At 37.1% G+C, this 18,422-nt stretch overlaps 1 protein-coding gene across 1 annotated transcript; it reads right to left on the reverse strand.

Annotated features, from left to right (window-relative positions):
- Positions 1–2,102: 2,102 nt before the first annotated feature.
- LOC127622501 (EMILIN-1-like) lies at positions 2,103–17,809 on the reverse strand. Its single transcript, XM_052096603.1, has 8 exons — positions 17,349–17,809; positions 11,427–11,546; positions 10,040–10,179; positions 5,454–7,520; positions 5,058–5,174; positions 4,161–4,178; positions 3,864–3,998; positions 2,103–3,743 (listed from the first exon to the last, which is right to left on the reverse strand). The coding sequence occupies exons 1-8, from the start codon at positions 17,495–17,497 to the stop codon at positions 3,415–3,417; spliced, it is 3,075 nt and encodes a 1,024-aa protein (XP_051952563.1). The 5' UTR covers positions 17,498–17,809; the 3' UTR covers positions 2,103–3,414.
- Positions 17,810–18,422: the final 613 nt, after the last annotated feature.

An 18,422-nucleotide genomic window follows, 5' to 3' on the forward strand; every position in this document is an offset into this window, starting at 1 on the left:
GATGTACGATTGTCCACAAGATGGCGCGCGGGCTGCATAAATTGTACGCCGCAAGCGATTATTATTATTATTATTTTATTTATTTATTTTGCAAAATACTATGTGTACATTGTCTCTGCTATCTGACAGGAATCACTGACCGCAAATTGTGGTCCTGAGAAATCACACCTGTATATGTGACATCTGTATGCTCTGTAAAACAAACAAACAAAAAGATTCGAGTGAGCGGCCCGCGTTTTTTAGCCAATAAGAGAACATTCACTGCTTGCGCTGGCATCGGGTTGGCTGACATGCAGGGGCGTAGATTCAGGGGGCTGTAGAGGGGGGTGGGGAGGGGGGTGTATAATAAAAACAAACCCCCTATTATTTGTAAGATCAATGGAAACATGTAAATGCTTCACTCTGCAAACTGCCAGTGTTCAAGCCAAATCTATGCCCATGCTGACATGTCGTTTGAAGGGTGGTTTTTGGAGAGAGGGCGTGTTGAAGGGATAGGGGTGGTGAAATTTACATTTATTCATTTAGCCTACTATTCAGTGGCAAATTCAGGGACTAAATCTAGCAGAACAGCTGAAAGGACTTCAAGCAGCTTTAAAGACATTAACAACACAACATCAATATTTATAGGGATAAATTCAGCTTAGGCAAGCATCATTAGTAAAAATCCTATTAATTTATCCCATAGACAAGTTTATTTTCAACGATAACTTATAAACCTTAAAATACAGACCTACTCTTGGCTGAGGTTGTTCATCGATGCTTCCGTTTAAGCAATCCATCTGTGTTATTTCAATGTCATTGTTTAAAAATTGTGTTTGATAGCAAAATGTATGGTCAACAACTACATTACCCTTGGTACAGCACAGAAAGATCCACCAATCAGAGAACTGCTGCCAACAAAACCCATGAAACATGCCTCAGAGTGACCGCCCACTCTCATGACTCACTGTGAATGATGTGAGTCAGTATCCATTAACCCATAAACTATCATTTTATTTTTACATATCGTAAAATTTAGCAATAAACGTAAAATATATAGTTTCTTTACTTATAATCAACAACCTAAAATCAATAGTTTTATATATGCCCATAGTTTTTTAATCAATTACATAATTCGCAATGCTTCATGGGATTGTAGTTTGTACCCTCATGAAAGACGGTAAGTAAACCGCCTTGTACCTTTGTCTTTGTCCGATTTTCAAATACTTTTTGCCTCAAAACAAAGTTTGTGATGTTGTGATTCTCCCACTTGAATGCGTGACATGCACAACTTATGCACAACTTTGGAGGTACGTGCTTCTCAGGTCCATGTGCTCTCGGAATTATCCTACTTTCCACTTCATAAGTGGTAATTATGAGTATGGCGTTCAAGTGCTTTATTGTCGGAAAGAACGTGAAACATGGACGATGCCAGGTTCAGTCATACATATTTCTTGAGGAACTTTAAGACACCATATTTAGTTAGCTTGCTGACAATAATACACATTTGGTCTATTACAAGCTATATACATGATATAAAAATGTACACCATGCATCAAATGTTTGTTGATATCCATAAATTAATATGGCTGAAATGGCAAGCACTAATAATTATGCTAGCTATATTTAGAAAAATGTATAAAACCTGTCATTTACTACAGAAACTGTTCTCTCCTCTGCCGTGTTGATGGTTTACGACTCCTCCCATTTCGGAATCTCGGCTATCAGAATTATCTCAGAGATTCCCAGTCGTAATTACGATTTGAGGGATCATTCATGTGCAACTTCAGGGTGTTAAACTCATATTAACTATAATTCTGAAAACACGTGAAGGCAGCATAAACCTTAGCATGTAACTCAACCCTCTGCATTTATGCACACAGGTGGAAAAATATCATACTTGTGGGTTCTTGGGCCTGTAAGCAGCTACACATATCATCCTCGTAAACCGCAAAGCAATGTGCTTAAACCATCCACTATACTCTAGCATTGTGGCGGCAACTTTTGCATAGGCAAGCACCACTCAATACAATTTAAAAATCTAGTTGAGTGATGGTTTGGCTGTTAAGAGGAAAATAATCTCTACTAAAAATGAAAGGTGTGTAAAATTAAATATTTTTTATTAAAAAACAGCATTGCAATGATATTGTATAGTCAATGCTCTGAGTACTTTCAGTAAATTAGTGATCATTAAAAAAGTATGGGCTGAAACAATTATGAGGACTTTTGGATTGTGTAATAGTCAAATAGTTTATTTGCTGTATTATAATACTGCATAGTAATACTAGTGATGAGAGGTAAGGAGGGCATGAAACTATCGCTTGTGAATGTGCGGTTCAGGTTATGAATGACCAGCTGATATAATCTGGTCCCAATTCCAAATCATGCAAATTAGCTGGTTTACTGCAAAATGAAACATTGTGAAGTAATATTTATCAAGACATTTTAATGAATTCCTCTCTTTTGAAGTTTGAAATGGACTGAATGGCCAGTGTTTGGTCTCACAGTGCTACACTCTTCAATGCAAAGTCCTTTTTAATCCCTTGTATTAAAGAAAACATCAAACAGGCATAGACGACAAAGACAGCTCAGGTCACACAAATGCATTTCTGGCAAAGATACAGGTTTTGAGCTGTTAAAATTAGTCCATTTAGAAAAAAATCTGCAGTGAGAAGGGAGAAAATAAAAATCCAAAGACAAAAAGCTTGCCAGAATGGAATCATTTTGCATCTAGCTTAAACAACTTTGATGGTTTTCTTTGGAATAGTCACAAAAGCATGGGTTAGAGAGGCTTCCTGACCTATAGCCTCTGGAACGTCTAAAACTGTTCCTTTACAGCATAGCCTGCTTTATTTGTGCTTGTCCATTTATACATACTTTTCCAAATTTGGAGGTTACTGTAAGTGAAAAAAATGTGCCACAAATATGAAAGAATAACACTGAGAGGAAATGGGGAATAATAGAAAAGATCATGTGTGATATTTATGGCATTCATCTCAAGGAGAAAAAACCCCTGAATGGAGACTTTGAGAATGTAAACTCAACTAATTTTAAAATGAAACCACACCACAGTATCATAACAGATCTACGTTTGCCAACTGACTCTCTCTTCTTTTGAAGTATTTTCTTAAGGTGTATTGTAGTGTCCAAGCATAGTGGTGAATGCCTCAAGGTGAGAGGGGAATAATGTACTTATCGGTGTGGTGCCGTTAACAAAAATAAATTGCATTTGTGCTCTTCATATAAATGAATATGATCTGTCCTTCATGACAAGAATAAACGTACAAAATGTAACCATATATAAAAAAAATCTCAGTCCATTGTTCTGATAACCGAAAATATATGTAAAATTGCTCATAAAAAAAGTCTCTGAATAGGATTTTCACCAGTTGTCCACATACTACTTTTTACACCTGACATCTCCTTCGATGGTTCTTATAATATGTCTGTGTCCTCATAGAGTAACATTCCACTGAAGATTGTAAGGGGCTCCACAGAGTGGGCAAGTTTACCTGTGACTAGGTCAATGCACACAGTATCTCCCTCCTGCATAGGGAGTATGATATTGAAGAGGACCAAGGAACCTGGAGTGTGTTTTGCTTCGGCCATGGGTTTCTCTAGACCCTCAGGCTGATAGCCAGCTGAATCTCCACGAGCAATACCATAATTGGATTTAGACAGGACTGCCTCAATCTTTACATTCTTGTGACCGGTCAGGACGGCACTGAAAAAGTATCGCCCATTTACTGGTGCAGTGAACATACCTGTCAAAATACATATGGGAGAGAACTTATGATTAAGAGTGTCGCCATAAGAATTACATAAAGCCTAAACAAATTAACAGGAATCCTAGATTTATATACAGCATATTTTCAGTAACATACCTGTATCAGGGTTGTATACATTTCCTTCATTGACCATGACCTTGTTGAAGAAAATAGTGCCTGCATTATCTTGTGGTCGTGTAAGTGCTGCTGAGAAAGATAGTCTTGGGACATTGGCATCATCTCCAGGAGGTCCTGGTTAGCAGGGAAACCAAATATTTACTATATTTTTAGTAGTGGTAATTGTATTAGTCATAGCAGTGATAGTAGATATATAAGCCGTAAAATATAGCACTGAAATTTGCTATTCCATAATACAATGTTCTTTGGGGGAAATGGAACACTGGAAATACTGACCTTGTTCACCTATGAGGCCTATACAGGAGACATAGAAATATTAAATATTAGAAATATGAATTGGCTTGTAAGCAAGTTTTAATCTACACAAGATGAGATATTTTAGAGCAGAGGAAGACTAGAAAAGAATATACAGTATATTCACTATAGAAATTTCCCTCACTTATAGGATTTTTAACAATTTTCATGACTTTTCCAGACCTGGAAATCTGAATTAGAAAATTCCCTGATATTTGTTTTCCATGACCATGGGAACCTAATTATTTGTATTATTTTGTCAAGCCAACATATTTTTATTGCACAAACTTGGAAAACTCAAAATGTGTAACTCCTCCAAGAGCTTTCAAGCTATATTCTCCAAATTTGGTACATACTTCTAAACTGTAATGATTTAATGTGTTGTCTTTTTTTTTTTTTTTTTACTGATCTTACAATCAAACATCAAATAATCCCATAGACTTACATGCATACCTAAAGAAAGTACATGTTTTACGAGCAAGAAGTTCATCCTTCATCAAATAGAGTACATGTAACAGTACTCAATTATGGGCACAGAGCAACTCTCCAAAAAATCAAAGGGAAACAAATCCACAAAAGGCCAGTTCAGTTGTTATCTATCTATCTATCTATCTATCTATCTATCTATCTATCTATCTATCTATCTATCTATCTATCTATCTATCTATCTATCTATCTCTATCTCTCTCTCTCTCTCTCTCTCTCTCTCTGCTCTCTATTTATGTGACTGTCTGACTATCTAGCTAGCTGGCTGTTTGTCTTACTGTAATGTCTGCATAACCATGCAAGCTTTAAAACAATTTTTAGACAAGGCTTTGTCAAGCTAACATCCAAGTTTGTCTTGACAAACTTTACATATCTAGAATGTCATGTATTTACCTGGGGGTCCGATTGGCCCTACTTTCCCTTGTGTTCCTTCACGGCCTGGAGGTCCTCTTGGCCCTGGTGGCCCCTTGGATCCTATCTCTCCTTTTGAACCAGGTGGTCCAGGAGGTCCTGAGGATTGGTCCAAAGGACATTACATTCAAAGACTGAAAATGTACTATTCATTAAAAATGGAAGACTTGTTATTACTGTCATCAAACTGATCATAAACATTGCATAATATGTAATTGACACAAATTATGCATTCTTTTACCCATACTGAGATCAGTTATAAAATCTTTTTATTACAGAAAATACACATTTTAATTTAACAGATTTAAATGTACTGTACATGTGAAAAGATTTGAGTAGCAGGGTTGTCTTTGAGCCAAACATCTAACAGGAATTTACCAGTAAAGTCCTGTTCAGTGAAGGTCTGGAACTCCTTGAGAACATGTAGTATTGAAGAGTTGAGGTTGTTCATCATGCCATGAATGTTCTCTATGTGAATGTTCTGAATGCTGTTGATAGCTTCACCATGAGAGATCACTGTGGAGTTTAGCCCACTGACACATGTCCAAAGTCCAGATACGTGCTTGCTCAAGCCCTCTTTGATCCTCTGAAGGTTCTCTGACAATGAATCCAGTCTGCTGCAGACACCCTCCATTTTCAAGAGCCTCTTCTCAAGCCCATCTCGAGAATGCTTGCATTCACCTATTTCGTTCATCACGTTGCTGTTAAAGCTACTGATATCATGCCCAATATCATCAAAGCGCTCTTTACTGTCTTCTATGTGCTTGTTCAAATCCTCTTGGATCTGATCTAACTCAGAGTTAATTTTGTCCTTAGACGTTCCAAGATCATAAATAGTGTTGTTGTGCCTATTTATGGTGTTACTAAGACTTTTCACAGTGTCATTGATGGAGTTGAATGTTTGGATTGTCCTTGTGAGTTCACCCTGAATGGATTTGAGGTCTTTGCCAAGTTTGTAAGTTATTGTATTTTGATCATCTATTTTACTCTGATGGTCGATCATGCTACTCTTGCATTGCTCTGTGCATTTCTCAACTTCTTCTTTGAGTTTACCCACTTCCTCCTGCAGATTTGAGCATACCTGCGAGCAAGCATATTCATCAGAGTCTACTTTAATGCGCAAGTCAGTAATTTCTCCCTGGAATGTGTTAAAAACATTGCTAGTTATGTTTCTTATCTTATGAAGTTCACCATCTATTGAACTGCAAACATTGCAATCACGTCCCAGATTCTCCACATCTTTGATAATTTTGTTTATGTGCTCTCCATTGTCCCCTGTAAAATCCTTTATTTTTTCGACATCATGGCTTAGATCTAAAATACGGTTCATTAAGGAGTCACCAGACACACTTAAGTCCTTCAGCTTTGTTTCAAATGTCTTAATGTCCTTTTCATTGGCAATGACTTTCCATTCCAGACTTTTCACTGTATCTTCTGTCTCACTCCCTTTTGGACTGCATGTCTCAGTGCACAAATAAATCGTCGATTTAAGCCTGCTGTCGAGATCGGATGTTTTGTTTCCCAACCTTTCAAGATTATTTTTGTGATCATTGACAGAATCCCTCAAGACTTGGACATCTCTCTCTATAGTAGATATTCTATGACTGTGATCATTATTTTGATTGAGAACAGAGTTCTTGATCTGATTGATCTCTCGCTGGACAAACTCCTTCATACTTGTCTCAGTATGGGAGCATTTTTGCTCTGTTTTTCTAACAGTCCCATTCAGTCTTCTCTCCAGGTCTTTAAGACGACCATTCATCTTTTCATCGAATGCTTTTCCTCGGCCTCCATTTCCACCTGTTTCTCTTAACTCTTTCTCAAGACGTCCTCTAATAATATCATATGCTTCTGCAGTGGAACTCACCTTTCTGTCCATGGCACCAACCCTCCTGTTTAGATCAGTCAGTAAATCACAGCAACTCTGAGAACGTGATAGTTCCCTCTCAAGCATCTCTACAGATTGTCGGTGGTGCTGTTCCATCACACTGATGTGCTTCTCCAGAGCTCTGATCCTCTCTCTGTCTTCTTGCTGTTGTCTCTGTATGCCGTCAACTCCAGTTTGGCATGCTGAGCAGGACAGCGTCACCCTCCGTTCCAGTTCCCTGAGAATCTCCTCTTTCAAGGTGTCATAGCGACCATCTAGCTCGTTTCCAATACCATTACCACCCACAAGGTGGTTGTTGATGGTGATGAGGGTCTTGTCATGGACTTGTGTCATGTTGTCCAGCATATCCAGTTTGGTTTGAATGCTGTGGATGGTCTCCCTCATTTCTGGCTGGGCAGCATCAGCCAGATTGTTTCCACCACTAACGCCTTCCTTTCGGGACTCATCATGTATTTTCTTATTCATAATGTGTAAAGTAGACTGGAGGTTGTGAAGGTCTTTATTCAAGCTCTGAACCTGTTCCTCAAGTTGTCTAATTTTGTCACTGTCACCTCTCCCTACAAAGGAAATCGATCACTGTTTCAATATATGTAGAATTTACCAAGGTAATTAAAAAGAAATAAATTATTTAAAGGGAAAGTTCAATTCAAAATGAAAATTCTGTCCTCAATTAGTCACCCTCATGTTTTTCCAAACATGTATGACCTTCCTCTATGGAACACAGAGGAGACGTTAGGCAGAATGTCATTGAGAACCTCAGTCACCATTCACTTTCATTGTATGGAAAAAGGATGCAATGAAAGTAAATGGTGACTGAGGTTGTCAGCCTAACTTCTCCTTTTGTGTTCCTCATACGAAAGAATGTCATACAGGTTTGAGGCTGAGAAAATGATGACAGAATGTTTAATTTTTGGCTGAACTATATCTTTCACATATTTTGAGGAAAATCAATAATTGTTTTCATCTTCTTGCTTTGAAGGAATGTTGCGGGTTCAGTACAAGTTATGCTCAATCAACAGCATTTGTAATATAAAGGGGTGGTGGCGTAGTGGGCTAAAGCACATAACTATTAATCAGAAGCTCGCTGGTTCGATCCCCTCAGCCACCACCATTGTGTCCTTAACTCAAGGTTGCTCCAGGGGGATTGTCCCTGTAATAAGTGCACTGTAAGTTGCTTTGGATAAAAGCATCTGCCAAATGCATAAATGTAAATTTATAAATTTGATAACCAAAAAATATAATTTTGATTCATCTCTTTAAAAAAAAAAAAAAATTGCTGTTAAAGGTAATTCCATTTAAAATGGAAGTGAATGAGGCCAGTCTATAAAAATTTAAATTTACATTGTTTCAAAAGTGCAGTCCCAAGATGTAAACGTTATACATTTGAACATGATTTTAATATGATAACAACTTTTTTGTCATAACAACATATCACTGATAAACCCTGTAAGGGATTTTATCACACTAAAATCATGTTGAACAGAGATTTTATTACATATAGAGTAAAATCATGTTAATATGTTTAACGTTTGCGTCTTATGGCTATACTTTTGAAACAATATATTTAACGTTTATGGTCTGGCCCCATTCACTTCTATTATAATTGTTCTACTGTAACCATGATTTTTGACAAGGGACACGTTTAAATGGGTCATGAAATGGAGAATCTAATTTTCCTTCATATTTAGACATATAAGAGGTAACTGTACTCAAAGAACTCAAAACTTCCTCCCCAGTCTAAAAAGAGTGTTTATAGTTACCACCCTGCTGCAATTTCTCATTTTTAAATCTGCCAGTTTGTGACATCATGAGACATTGCTCATTTGTATTTGCATATCCCACAACATGCATCATCGCATGCTTGGCCCCTCCCATTGGCGCTCAGAGAGAGCAGGCCTTGTGTGGCAGACTATTCCTGAACACCAAAGGGGACCCATCTGGACTAGTTTGAATTATTTTGTATATAAACATGAACTAAACAAACTCTTTGACCACTGTCATGTGTCTCGTTGCTTTTAAAATACACAATGTCAATTTACAAATCTGAAAAGGAGACCATTCTCTTTCATTCATCTGCTCTGACTCTTGTTTTTTTTTAGCACAAACGCATCATGGATGCATTCTTTTGCACATCTGTGCCATTTTTAATTGTTGGTGTATGAAAACATGAACTAGATGGACATCTTTACCCGTTTCTTCAGTTTGTTTTCAGCGAGGTGCGCCTCAGTGCTCCTACAGTATATGTGTGCATCATTTCACCGTGCTTTGGACTATGTGTGTGTGCATTTTTTTTAGCTCATCAGTGTGGATTCTTTTTGAACCAGTCCTAATATGATTCAAGCTTTGCAAAGGAACTGTTGTTGAAGAATGGGGCAGTTAAAAACTGTTTTATGTTTGTGGCGCTGCTGTGCTTGAGATGAAAAGTTTAACAAACTTAGATGCAATGTGTTGGATGTACGTTAGGTGTAAACCCTGAAATTTTATAATGTTGAGGGACAAATATGGCTGAATTTGAGGGGCTGCACAATGTAAGGCAGTCACAATAGTGGGCATTTACATTGAGGTTTTAAGGAGGCGCTTAGCCAAAACCGAGCATTTCAGATTGAGGGCCAAAAACAGAGTGTAAAATTTTCATATATTATTAAACTATTATTATTTTATAACTGTGGAGAGCGAGGCCGGGAGAGGAAGAGCAGTAAGGATTGACATGGCTGAGCGACGTCTGTGGAGAGCAAGGCCGGGAGAGGAATGATTTTCCACAGGTGTCAATCCTTACCGCTCTTCCACTCCCGGCCTCGCTCTCCACAGATATCGCTGGGCCACGCCCACATCACCACAATACGATTATCAGTAGACCTCAGGAAAAATAATACAATTATAAAAAAATTGCAATTCATGACCACTTTATATGTTTTCCTGTGGTAATCAACATCATAATGCAAATGCTGCTGATTGATCTTAATTGATCTGATTAATCCTGGAACATTTCTTTAAAGTATTTTTTTGTGTAATGCCATATCTGCTTCCCCATTTTGGCCATGTCCTGTGTTAGACCCAGATGTAGAAGTAGGTCTACCTGTGTTGACCTGTGTGACAGAGGAACCACCAGGACCGTCACTGCAATCTTCTCCTGAATAGCCATGACAGCACTTCCATTCCAACTCTGTCACCATTTTATAGGCAACCTTGTACCTTGGTTTTCTGTAAGTCCGATACCTGTGGTGTGAGGTATTTCATAATATTCAGTTCAAACAAGAGGATTTAATTAAATGAATAGGAGCTATATGTGTTATGCTCCAAAAAAGAATCACTCTAAAATGAAAATTCTGTCATCATTTACTCACCCTCATGTTGTTTCAAATCTATATGACTTTCTTCTGTGAAATACAAAAGGAGCATCAGTCCCCATATACATTTTTATTGTACAGTATGTAAAAATAAAAATAAAAAATAATCCAATGAAAGTTAATAGTGACTAATGCTAAACGTTATGTGTAACATCTCCTTTTGTGTTTCATGGAAGAAAGGAACTCATGCAGGTTTAACACAACAATATGGTGAGTAAATTATGACAGCATTTTCATTTTGGGTGAACAGTCCCTTTAAGCTTAAAATAAGTGTACTTTTCCAGTGCAGTACTTTTTTATTTAGTTTTTTGCAACTGTCAGTGAAAGCCATCGGTTTTAATTTAATCATCTTTCAAGATTAACTGAAGAGTCTCTAATGCTACTGCTCAAGTAGCAGACAGAAAATATTTGTCCTGTTCCATTCATATTCTTGGCTATGTATCACCATTCAAAAGGTCAGAACTCTGCTAGGCCACCAAGTACAATAAAGGCTTGTTCTCCTATCTTTGAGCTGTTGTTTCTGGGCTTGTTTTTGTTATTTTATTCAGTCAAAGCTCTCAATACAAATACATGAAACAATATTAAAATCATTGGAAATGTTTATTTTGCTCATGCAAGCTTTTTGTAAGTCTTACTCATTTTTCTAGTTCAGTTGTTACTATTGTTAGAACATTGTTAATACCCCATACATTCTTATGATGTGGCTTCTGTATTTTATAGGGGGCTTTCTAATATGGCTTTCTTTGAAGTCGTATTGAGATTTATTGAGATCCAAGAAAAAGGGGCACTTCTTGGACATACAACTGAAATTTGTTTGCCAACAAACAATGAGTACAACAACAACATTACTTTTTGGCACTTTAAATGATAAAACATCCCTTTTCCTGAGCCTGTTGTATCTAGTCTTGTTCGTGTCTCATAGACAATGTCTTTAAGTGATAGATTTCTGTGGATTCTCAACTCCTCTCCCATTCCACACATAGTTCTGGTGGACATTCGTGCAGTTAAGAGAGGGACATGGGCCAAACTTAGTTAGTTTGACACAATCATAATATAAAGTGGAGACCAAGAGTAAATCAGATGCAATTCGGCTGTTTTAAGTGCACAAATACTTACAAAACCACATGAGAACATTGGCCCCAAGCACAGCGCTGGTATTCAGGTTTCACATAGGTTTCTACGCCATCTTCCATTACACAGCTTACAGTCCGCGTCACTACATAGGCACACCAGTTCCTGTTGGTATATACAACCAAAGCATTGGCATGCTATACTTATTAAAAGAATAGTTCACCCCAAACTGAAACAAATCATGAACAAATCGAGCCGGTTATTTACAATGAACTGTTTGATCTGGTCCTCGAGTTAAAGTCACCCTGCAATTAAACCCCAAACTCTACTCTAACCATAACAACCAAGAAGCATTGCATTGGTGCAAGCATTTAGCAAGGTTTTTATTGCTTAGTTCAGAATATACTAGACACTTTTGTCAGTTAGATTGATTTCTATTTAGGACATCCACCCAACATGTGAGAGAATGAGGGGGGTAATCTCCATCCTGTTCAGAGATCTATAGCTGTCTGGATATAAGCAGGGAAAATGGGCACTGGGCATACAGTAGACAGAATTTAGAATAAGTACCTCATAATGAATAATGCATTTATTAAAAAAAAAACATATTTTTATATTGTAAACAAAAGACCATATGGCATTCTATTATGTCCTCATGTTCAGAGTAAAAACCATATTTTCCTTAACTAAAAAACATTTTCTGATTAGAGTGATAAGTGTTGCTATTTTTGCGCATAGAGCTAGTTTAGATGGGATGGAAACCAGGCGGGAATCCAAAGCTTCTGGTTTATCACAATAACTCATTGAGCCTGGTTAATCATTCGTTATCATGAGCACTGCTGAGACAGGAATGTCTCAACACATTAACTGCAAGTGCTGTCTCACATACAAACAAATGGGGCCTGGACACTGAGAGTACACAAGTTCACCATGGATAACTGTGCCTTTCAAACTCTACACACTCAGTCTCAGATGAGATCTGGAGCATAAATCTGTGTGCTTCTTTGTGGATTATAATAATCAATAAATTCTTCATAATGCATCATCAAAAAAAAAATGTTGTGTTTGTTAATTATTTGAATGCAGATGAATCCTACTGTGCCTGTAATTTGGGGTGAGGGATGTGATCAAAAGAGAACTTGAGTTTTACTACAAACATACAGGTATATGCACAATTATGACCTTTTTAAGGCAATGGAAAATATGAGCAAGTAGGCACAAACCTGTATATTCAGCCAGCATTAATTAAGTAATTCAACACTGATCAAAGAAGAGCACATTTCTTGATGTACTTATGGAGAGCAGCATGAACTAAAGCAGTGGTTATCAATTTTTTCGGTTCAAGTTTTTCCTGATAAGTAAAAATAAATTAATTATATATATATATTTGTCCCTAGGTTGTTATTCGGGTAACACTTTATGTGTTACATAACTATAAAAAAATGTAATCCTCCATTCATCCGCATTTAACTATCAGAACGTTATATATCTCATTAAAGACATTTTTACACAAGATAGGTGTTTTTAATAAAAACTGATAATTGCAAGGAATTTTATTGTGAATGCAAATATGCCTCAGCATTACTGACAGTAATACTGACTGTGATTGGCCCATCCTGGCCAGCACTGAAAAAAGTAACAAGTATCATACAGTGCCATCAATGGCTATGCACCATTTCGGTAGTGGTCAGGACCTCTGGACAACAATTAACATTAGATTAATGATACTGACAGACTTTAATAACAACTGAAATAAAAACTGACCTTTTTCAGCCATCATTTACTCACCCTCGTCGTTCAAACCAGTATGACTTTTTTCAGCACACATAAAAGCACCATAAAAATTAATCCATAACACTTGTGCCTTAGATTGAAATTCTTCTGAAGCCATATAGTGTGATGTGTGAGGAACAGACCGAAATTTAAGAGTTAATATATTACCCCATAATACTCAAGTTCATGGAACTTAGAAAACAGGAAATAGCAGTGTAGTTCTCAGCTTTATAAAGTAAAAAGAGATCAAAAGTAAGATCAAAAGAGATCAAAAGTAAATAAAAACACTTGGAGTCACAAAGGCTTCTTTGTCTCACATGTCCACACAGTCCATTTTGCTTCAGTACAAGATCACTCTTAAAGTTTAAGTGTGTAATTTCTGTGCCACTAGCATCACCAAATGGAATTGCAAACATAATGGCGTAACATATTTCCTAAACACCCCACCATTCTTCCATTGGTTGGACAAACAGATAGTAGTACCGCTCCAAACTCACGCCATTGGTTGAGCCAACCCTGCTGTAACTCACTGCTTAACCAGCATAGTACAATGCATCATTAGAGAAATTAACTAGCTAGTTACAACTGTTTCCTGAAACTGTATTAACTATGACGTACCTCCATCATTCAAACTGAGAGCTGATGTTAATGATGCTACAGAGAGGGAGGAGTAATATTTTGTGTGGATATTAAATTATAATAGGGCATTTACACATACTCCAGAAAGCTGTTTAATGCACAAAATCGGCTGTGTAATGCAACAGATAAATTGCACTGCAATAGTAGGGTTTCCCTCTACATCAGACATTGGGGTTCCCCTGATGCACTTGAGCACATAGGCATATGTGCACTCTTCAAAAACATATAAGAAATTCACTTATAAGTTAACAAGGACACATAAGTCATGTTTTCCGACAGATCTGTGTGTGTTAAAGCGATTTCTCTTAACAGTCTTTTAATCCTTTAAATGGCTGCATTCGCTTTTACGTGACGAATCTTCTTTGGAACTATGGTTTCAGGAAACATCAAATCGTTGAACTGTGTTGGTAATGATGGAACTTGTGACCATATTTAGCTAACGATGGTTTTGAGAAACATACCTCTCATCAGGATGCACAATGAAACAGAGTGATGTCTCGCCACAGAGCCACATTGTTTAATGTGTTTGGAGAAATCAACCCACAAATGGCTTGATTGTAGGCTATGCATGTTAAGCTGGGGTGGGAGAATTAATTTTTTACATCTAAAAATTACACACTTCAACTTTAAAAAAATATTCCTATTCCAACAGCATTCTCGTACGAAGTATTCTCACCATTGGGTAATTAACAAAGAATGGTTGTTAAGTTAGACTGAAATAAAAATTTTGAAATGTTGTCATTTTTAAACCAGGCAGCAGTAAGGATGCACCTGCCTGCATAAAATACAATTTACTAGTTGTCCACATAGACAGGAAGGCCCAGACGAAAGTGCCAAGTTACAACGTGATGCCTGTGTCCCTCAGACTAAAAGACAATCTCATTTTAAGGGGCAGAATATAGACACTTTCCCTTGACAGGGATAAATCCACAGAACCCAATTTGGCAAGGAATGCAGCATCTCTTCAACATGTCAAACAGAAACAGAGCTTGGACAGAGATTATTATAAGAGTAGTCATATACAGAAATAGTAAACCAATGTTTAGCCAGGGCAGTAACCACCATGCACATTGTGGGGGACCCTACATTTCAAAGATCTAACCTACAGGTCAGATCCACCTTTTTGAAGCTCTCACTGTTTTCTTCCACTAAACTTATTTACATACTTTACCACATAGAATCAGACCAGCATTTCAACAATTCAGGGTTAACATCGTGCTACCCCACGCACACATGTGTGGATGTTTGTATTTTGACTTTGTTATATGCAATGCGTAATTATAATTAATTTAAACCGACTGATCTCAGTTCAGGAGACTCTGTGCTGTCTGTAAAGGGTTAAACTTTCATCTCAAAAATATAAAAAACAACACTCATGGAAACATAATAAACAAAAACAAACAAGACTTTCCTAGCTTGCTATAACTTATAATTTCACAACTTAGTCCTGCTGTCCACATATTTTGCCATAAATTTGTAGGAAAATGATTTGCTCCATTTTCTTTCGTTTATTAGGTACTACTAGTGACAAATCAAAAGGGAAATGGAAAATACACACATCAGTCATGCACAGGTCTCGGGAGAATAATGTGCACAATTCAGAAGCACAGGAATTGATAACAGAACCAAGTTTAAAATGAAAAAATCTGTCCATAATATTTGTATTGGCTTGGTCAATGTCCCTACATTGCTCCCGTATCCAATTTACTTCTATCCAATTTCACAAATGTTTGCAATTATGGTTTAGATGTAAGAAAGTGTGTATTTCCGCTTTGAAAATGAAATGTTTAACATGAAAGCTGAGCTCAGCAAACTCTTTTGGATGCTTATACATACTCTCAACAAGCAAAACATGTTGCACAATTTGCTAGGACATATTTGCATACACTACATCAAGGATTAAGCTAACAAAATAGTTTGTCATCATTATAAGTTTTCGGAGACTTCAAGCAGCACAAAAATGTCAGCAGTGTTATCATAGCAGGAACTAGTTGTTTATGATTCTGTGCGATACATAACATTACAAAATAAGCGAATTAAATACAAAACAAGCCAATTTATATTAGGTCATTTTAAATGCATGTCACATATTCAGACTTTTGCCATTTGAAGAAAAGTATGCCAGTAAAATTAACGTTATGGGGAAAAATTAATGCATATTACATTCATCACACATCTGTTTTTAAGAAACAGCTTCAGAACAGATTGCTTGGCAAAAAAAGGTTCATTTTACTGGCACCTGACCCAGAGAAAGCATCTGGCACTGTACATACCAGCTGTTTATGAGGCATAATGTAGCATACAAGACACAGCACAACTCAATCAAAAATTCTAACGCATGCAGCTGTGACCATTCAAGATAGTGGAACACACATAAGGAGGTTTTCGGCAACCACAAGTTGTATAATATTCTACACACATCTGTAAAAACAAAACCTAGTTCAAACAGACAGCCTTAAAAAGTTGTGCCAAGGGCAAACACATTCTTTCCCAAACATTGCAGAACCTCTCTACTCCACTTGGCTGTGCTAGTGCCAGGATAAGTACACTTAAGGTCTTCACAACTGGCTACAGTCAACAACAAAAAAAAAAAAAAAAGAAGAAAAAAAACTGGTCACAGTCCAAATGCACATGCATTGACTCCTGCTCAGTAAAGCCAAAAAAGGGCTGGCCAGTCCAACAGTAGCTCACATGGCTCCTTGCTTTCTTAATAGACTTACTGACAATCTTTCAAGTTCTACCATTCTGAGCTCAAATTTACAACAGTAGTGTAAGAGTTGAACAAGGGTTTTATTTTAATATTTCTTTAGTCTTTTAGGATTAAGCCCCGAGAACACCCACAAGCAAGTATTACAGTAGTATGGTCATACCAGCTGAATTTAAATAAAAGACATGCATGGCACACAATCATGCCACAATGATCCTAAAAAGCTTGTCTGAATGTTTATTAGCACTGGCAATATTTACCCAATTATGAGGATCAGACAAATTAAAACTGACGCTATTTCATTTACCCCCACTCCAATTGTGCTGTTTCACACACCACACATGCTCACAATTGATTAGCATGTGTAACAGGTTTAATGACACTGAATTGCATTGCTAAACAAGATGCACATTGAAAAAAGGGTCAATTTAAGAAACTATTTCTAGTACTACCTGACATTTAAACATGACTTTCATTTGCTTAAGTAGCCAGGTTGATTCAGTCATTATATTTCTGGATCTGATAAAACCATGTTACCACATGAGGCACATTTTTAGGTTACCAGATGAACATTTATGTAGTGTATAAGTCTATCTCTTCGAATATTAAGGCCACATTTACCATTTTATTCATTTTAGCATATGTCTCACAAATTTCACATTAATGCATAATGTGACATGGGAAAAGCCCATCCAACACCAAGCTGGGCAGCATCCAATTAACAGCCATTAATAAACAGGCAGAATTTGATTTTACTCAATTAATGTTCATTATTAATAACATTATCAATCCTATTATTGGCATGTATGAAATCCCTTTAATGATAAACTCTTGAGTTCATATCTTACCTATGTCTACTGGTCACCTTAGATCCAGCTGGTAAAGACTGACTTTGATCCACATGTTGAGTGTATCGTGCATAAGATCCTGCTCCAGAAATATTTCCAGGAAAACATATTGTCGATAGAGTAAATATAAGAGCATAGTATAGTGCCATGATTTAAAAGTAAAACCAATTATTTAAAACTAGAGTTAAAAAAAAAGTAAAAAAAGTTTGAAGTAAAACTCAAAACAACTTCGCATTCGAAATTGCGCTTTTACGCAAAGTCCAAAAAAAGCCACTAACTTTCCATGCGTCAATATTTAGCACTAATTTAGCCATCATTTTGCTCAATGTCCATTAGTCTCTAAAGATGCTCCCGTCAGTATTCCCATGGCACACGAACCGCAGTCAAACACTAATGAGAGGTGTCCGGTTTTCTTTTTAGTTTTTTTGTTCATCGTCTACGCAGTCATAATGTGAAAACTACTCCTGAGCGTCTCTCTCTCTCTCTCTCTCTCTCTCTCTCTCTCTCTCTCTCTCTCTCTCTCTCTCTCTCTCTCTCTCTCTCTCTCTCTCTCTCTCTCTCTCTCTCACACACAGTTATAAGGAACCACGTTCTGATTTCAACTGTTGTACAATAAAGCTTGTTTCTATAATCTTATTTTTTATTATTTGTGGGTGTAAACAAAAAGTTAAGATTGAGGGTAAAATTGCAGTGCAGCTCCAGTCCTGGATTTTAAAATGAGTAAACAGTTTCCTGTCATCTCAAGGTTGCTAAGATAGCATTGAATATAATTGCTGTGATCTCAAAGCAATGTCCCAGGGAGGGTCTGGGCTGCTAAGAGACATGACCTAACCTAGCCTGATCATCAAAGACAGCTTCGGTCTATTGGACCAGATCAACAGCCTCAGCAAATTTTTTTAAATTGTATCTAGCATCACTAGCCCTTATTGTGGATTGTCTGGAGAGGTTTACATTAGCAATGAATGCTGCTATGACAACAAGTATCTCAGTTATGACTGTGGTAATGTAAAAAAAAAAAAAAACTCTGGGAGCCCAGAGAGACGGCAATTCAAAGTTGAATTGATTCTTAGAAGA

The sequence above is a fragment of the Xyrauchen texanus genome, chromosome 28 (genome assembly GCF_025860055.1).
Source record: "Xyrauchen texanus isolate HMW12.3.18 chromosome 28, RBS_HiC_50CHRs, whole genome shotgun sequence".
NCBI classification, from domain to species: domain Eukaryota; kingdom Metazoa; phylum Chordata; class Actinopteri; order Cypriniformes; family Catostomidae; genus Xyrauchen; species Xyrauchen texanus.

What these genes read in the sequence shown, in the direction of transcription:
- LOC127622501 (XM_052096603.1), bottom strand. Translation starts at nt 17,497, where the DNA reads ATGGCACTATACTATGCTCTTATATTTACTCTATCGACAATATGTTTT. An exon ending in AAGGTGACCAGTAGACATAG is followed by an intron (nt 11,547 to 17,348) that starts GTAAGATATGAA and finishes ATATACCAACAG; the next exon opens with GAACTGGTGTGCCTATGTAG. An exon ending in TGTCACACAGGTCAACACAG is followed by an intron (nt 7,521 to 10,039) that starts GTAGACCTACTT and finishes TTTCCTTTGTAG; the next exon opens with GGAGAGGTGACAGTGACAAA.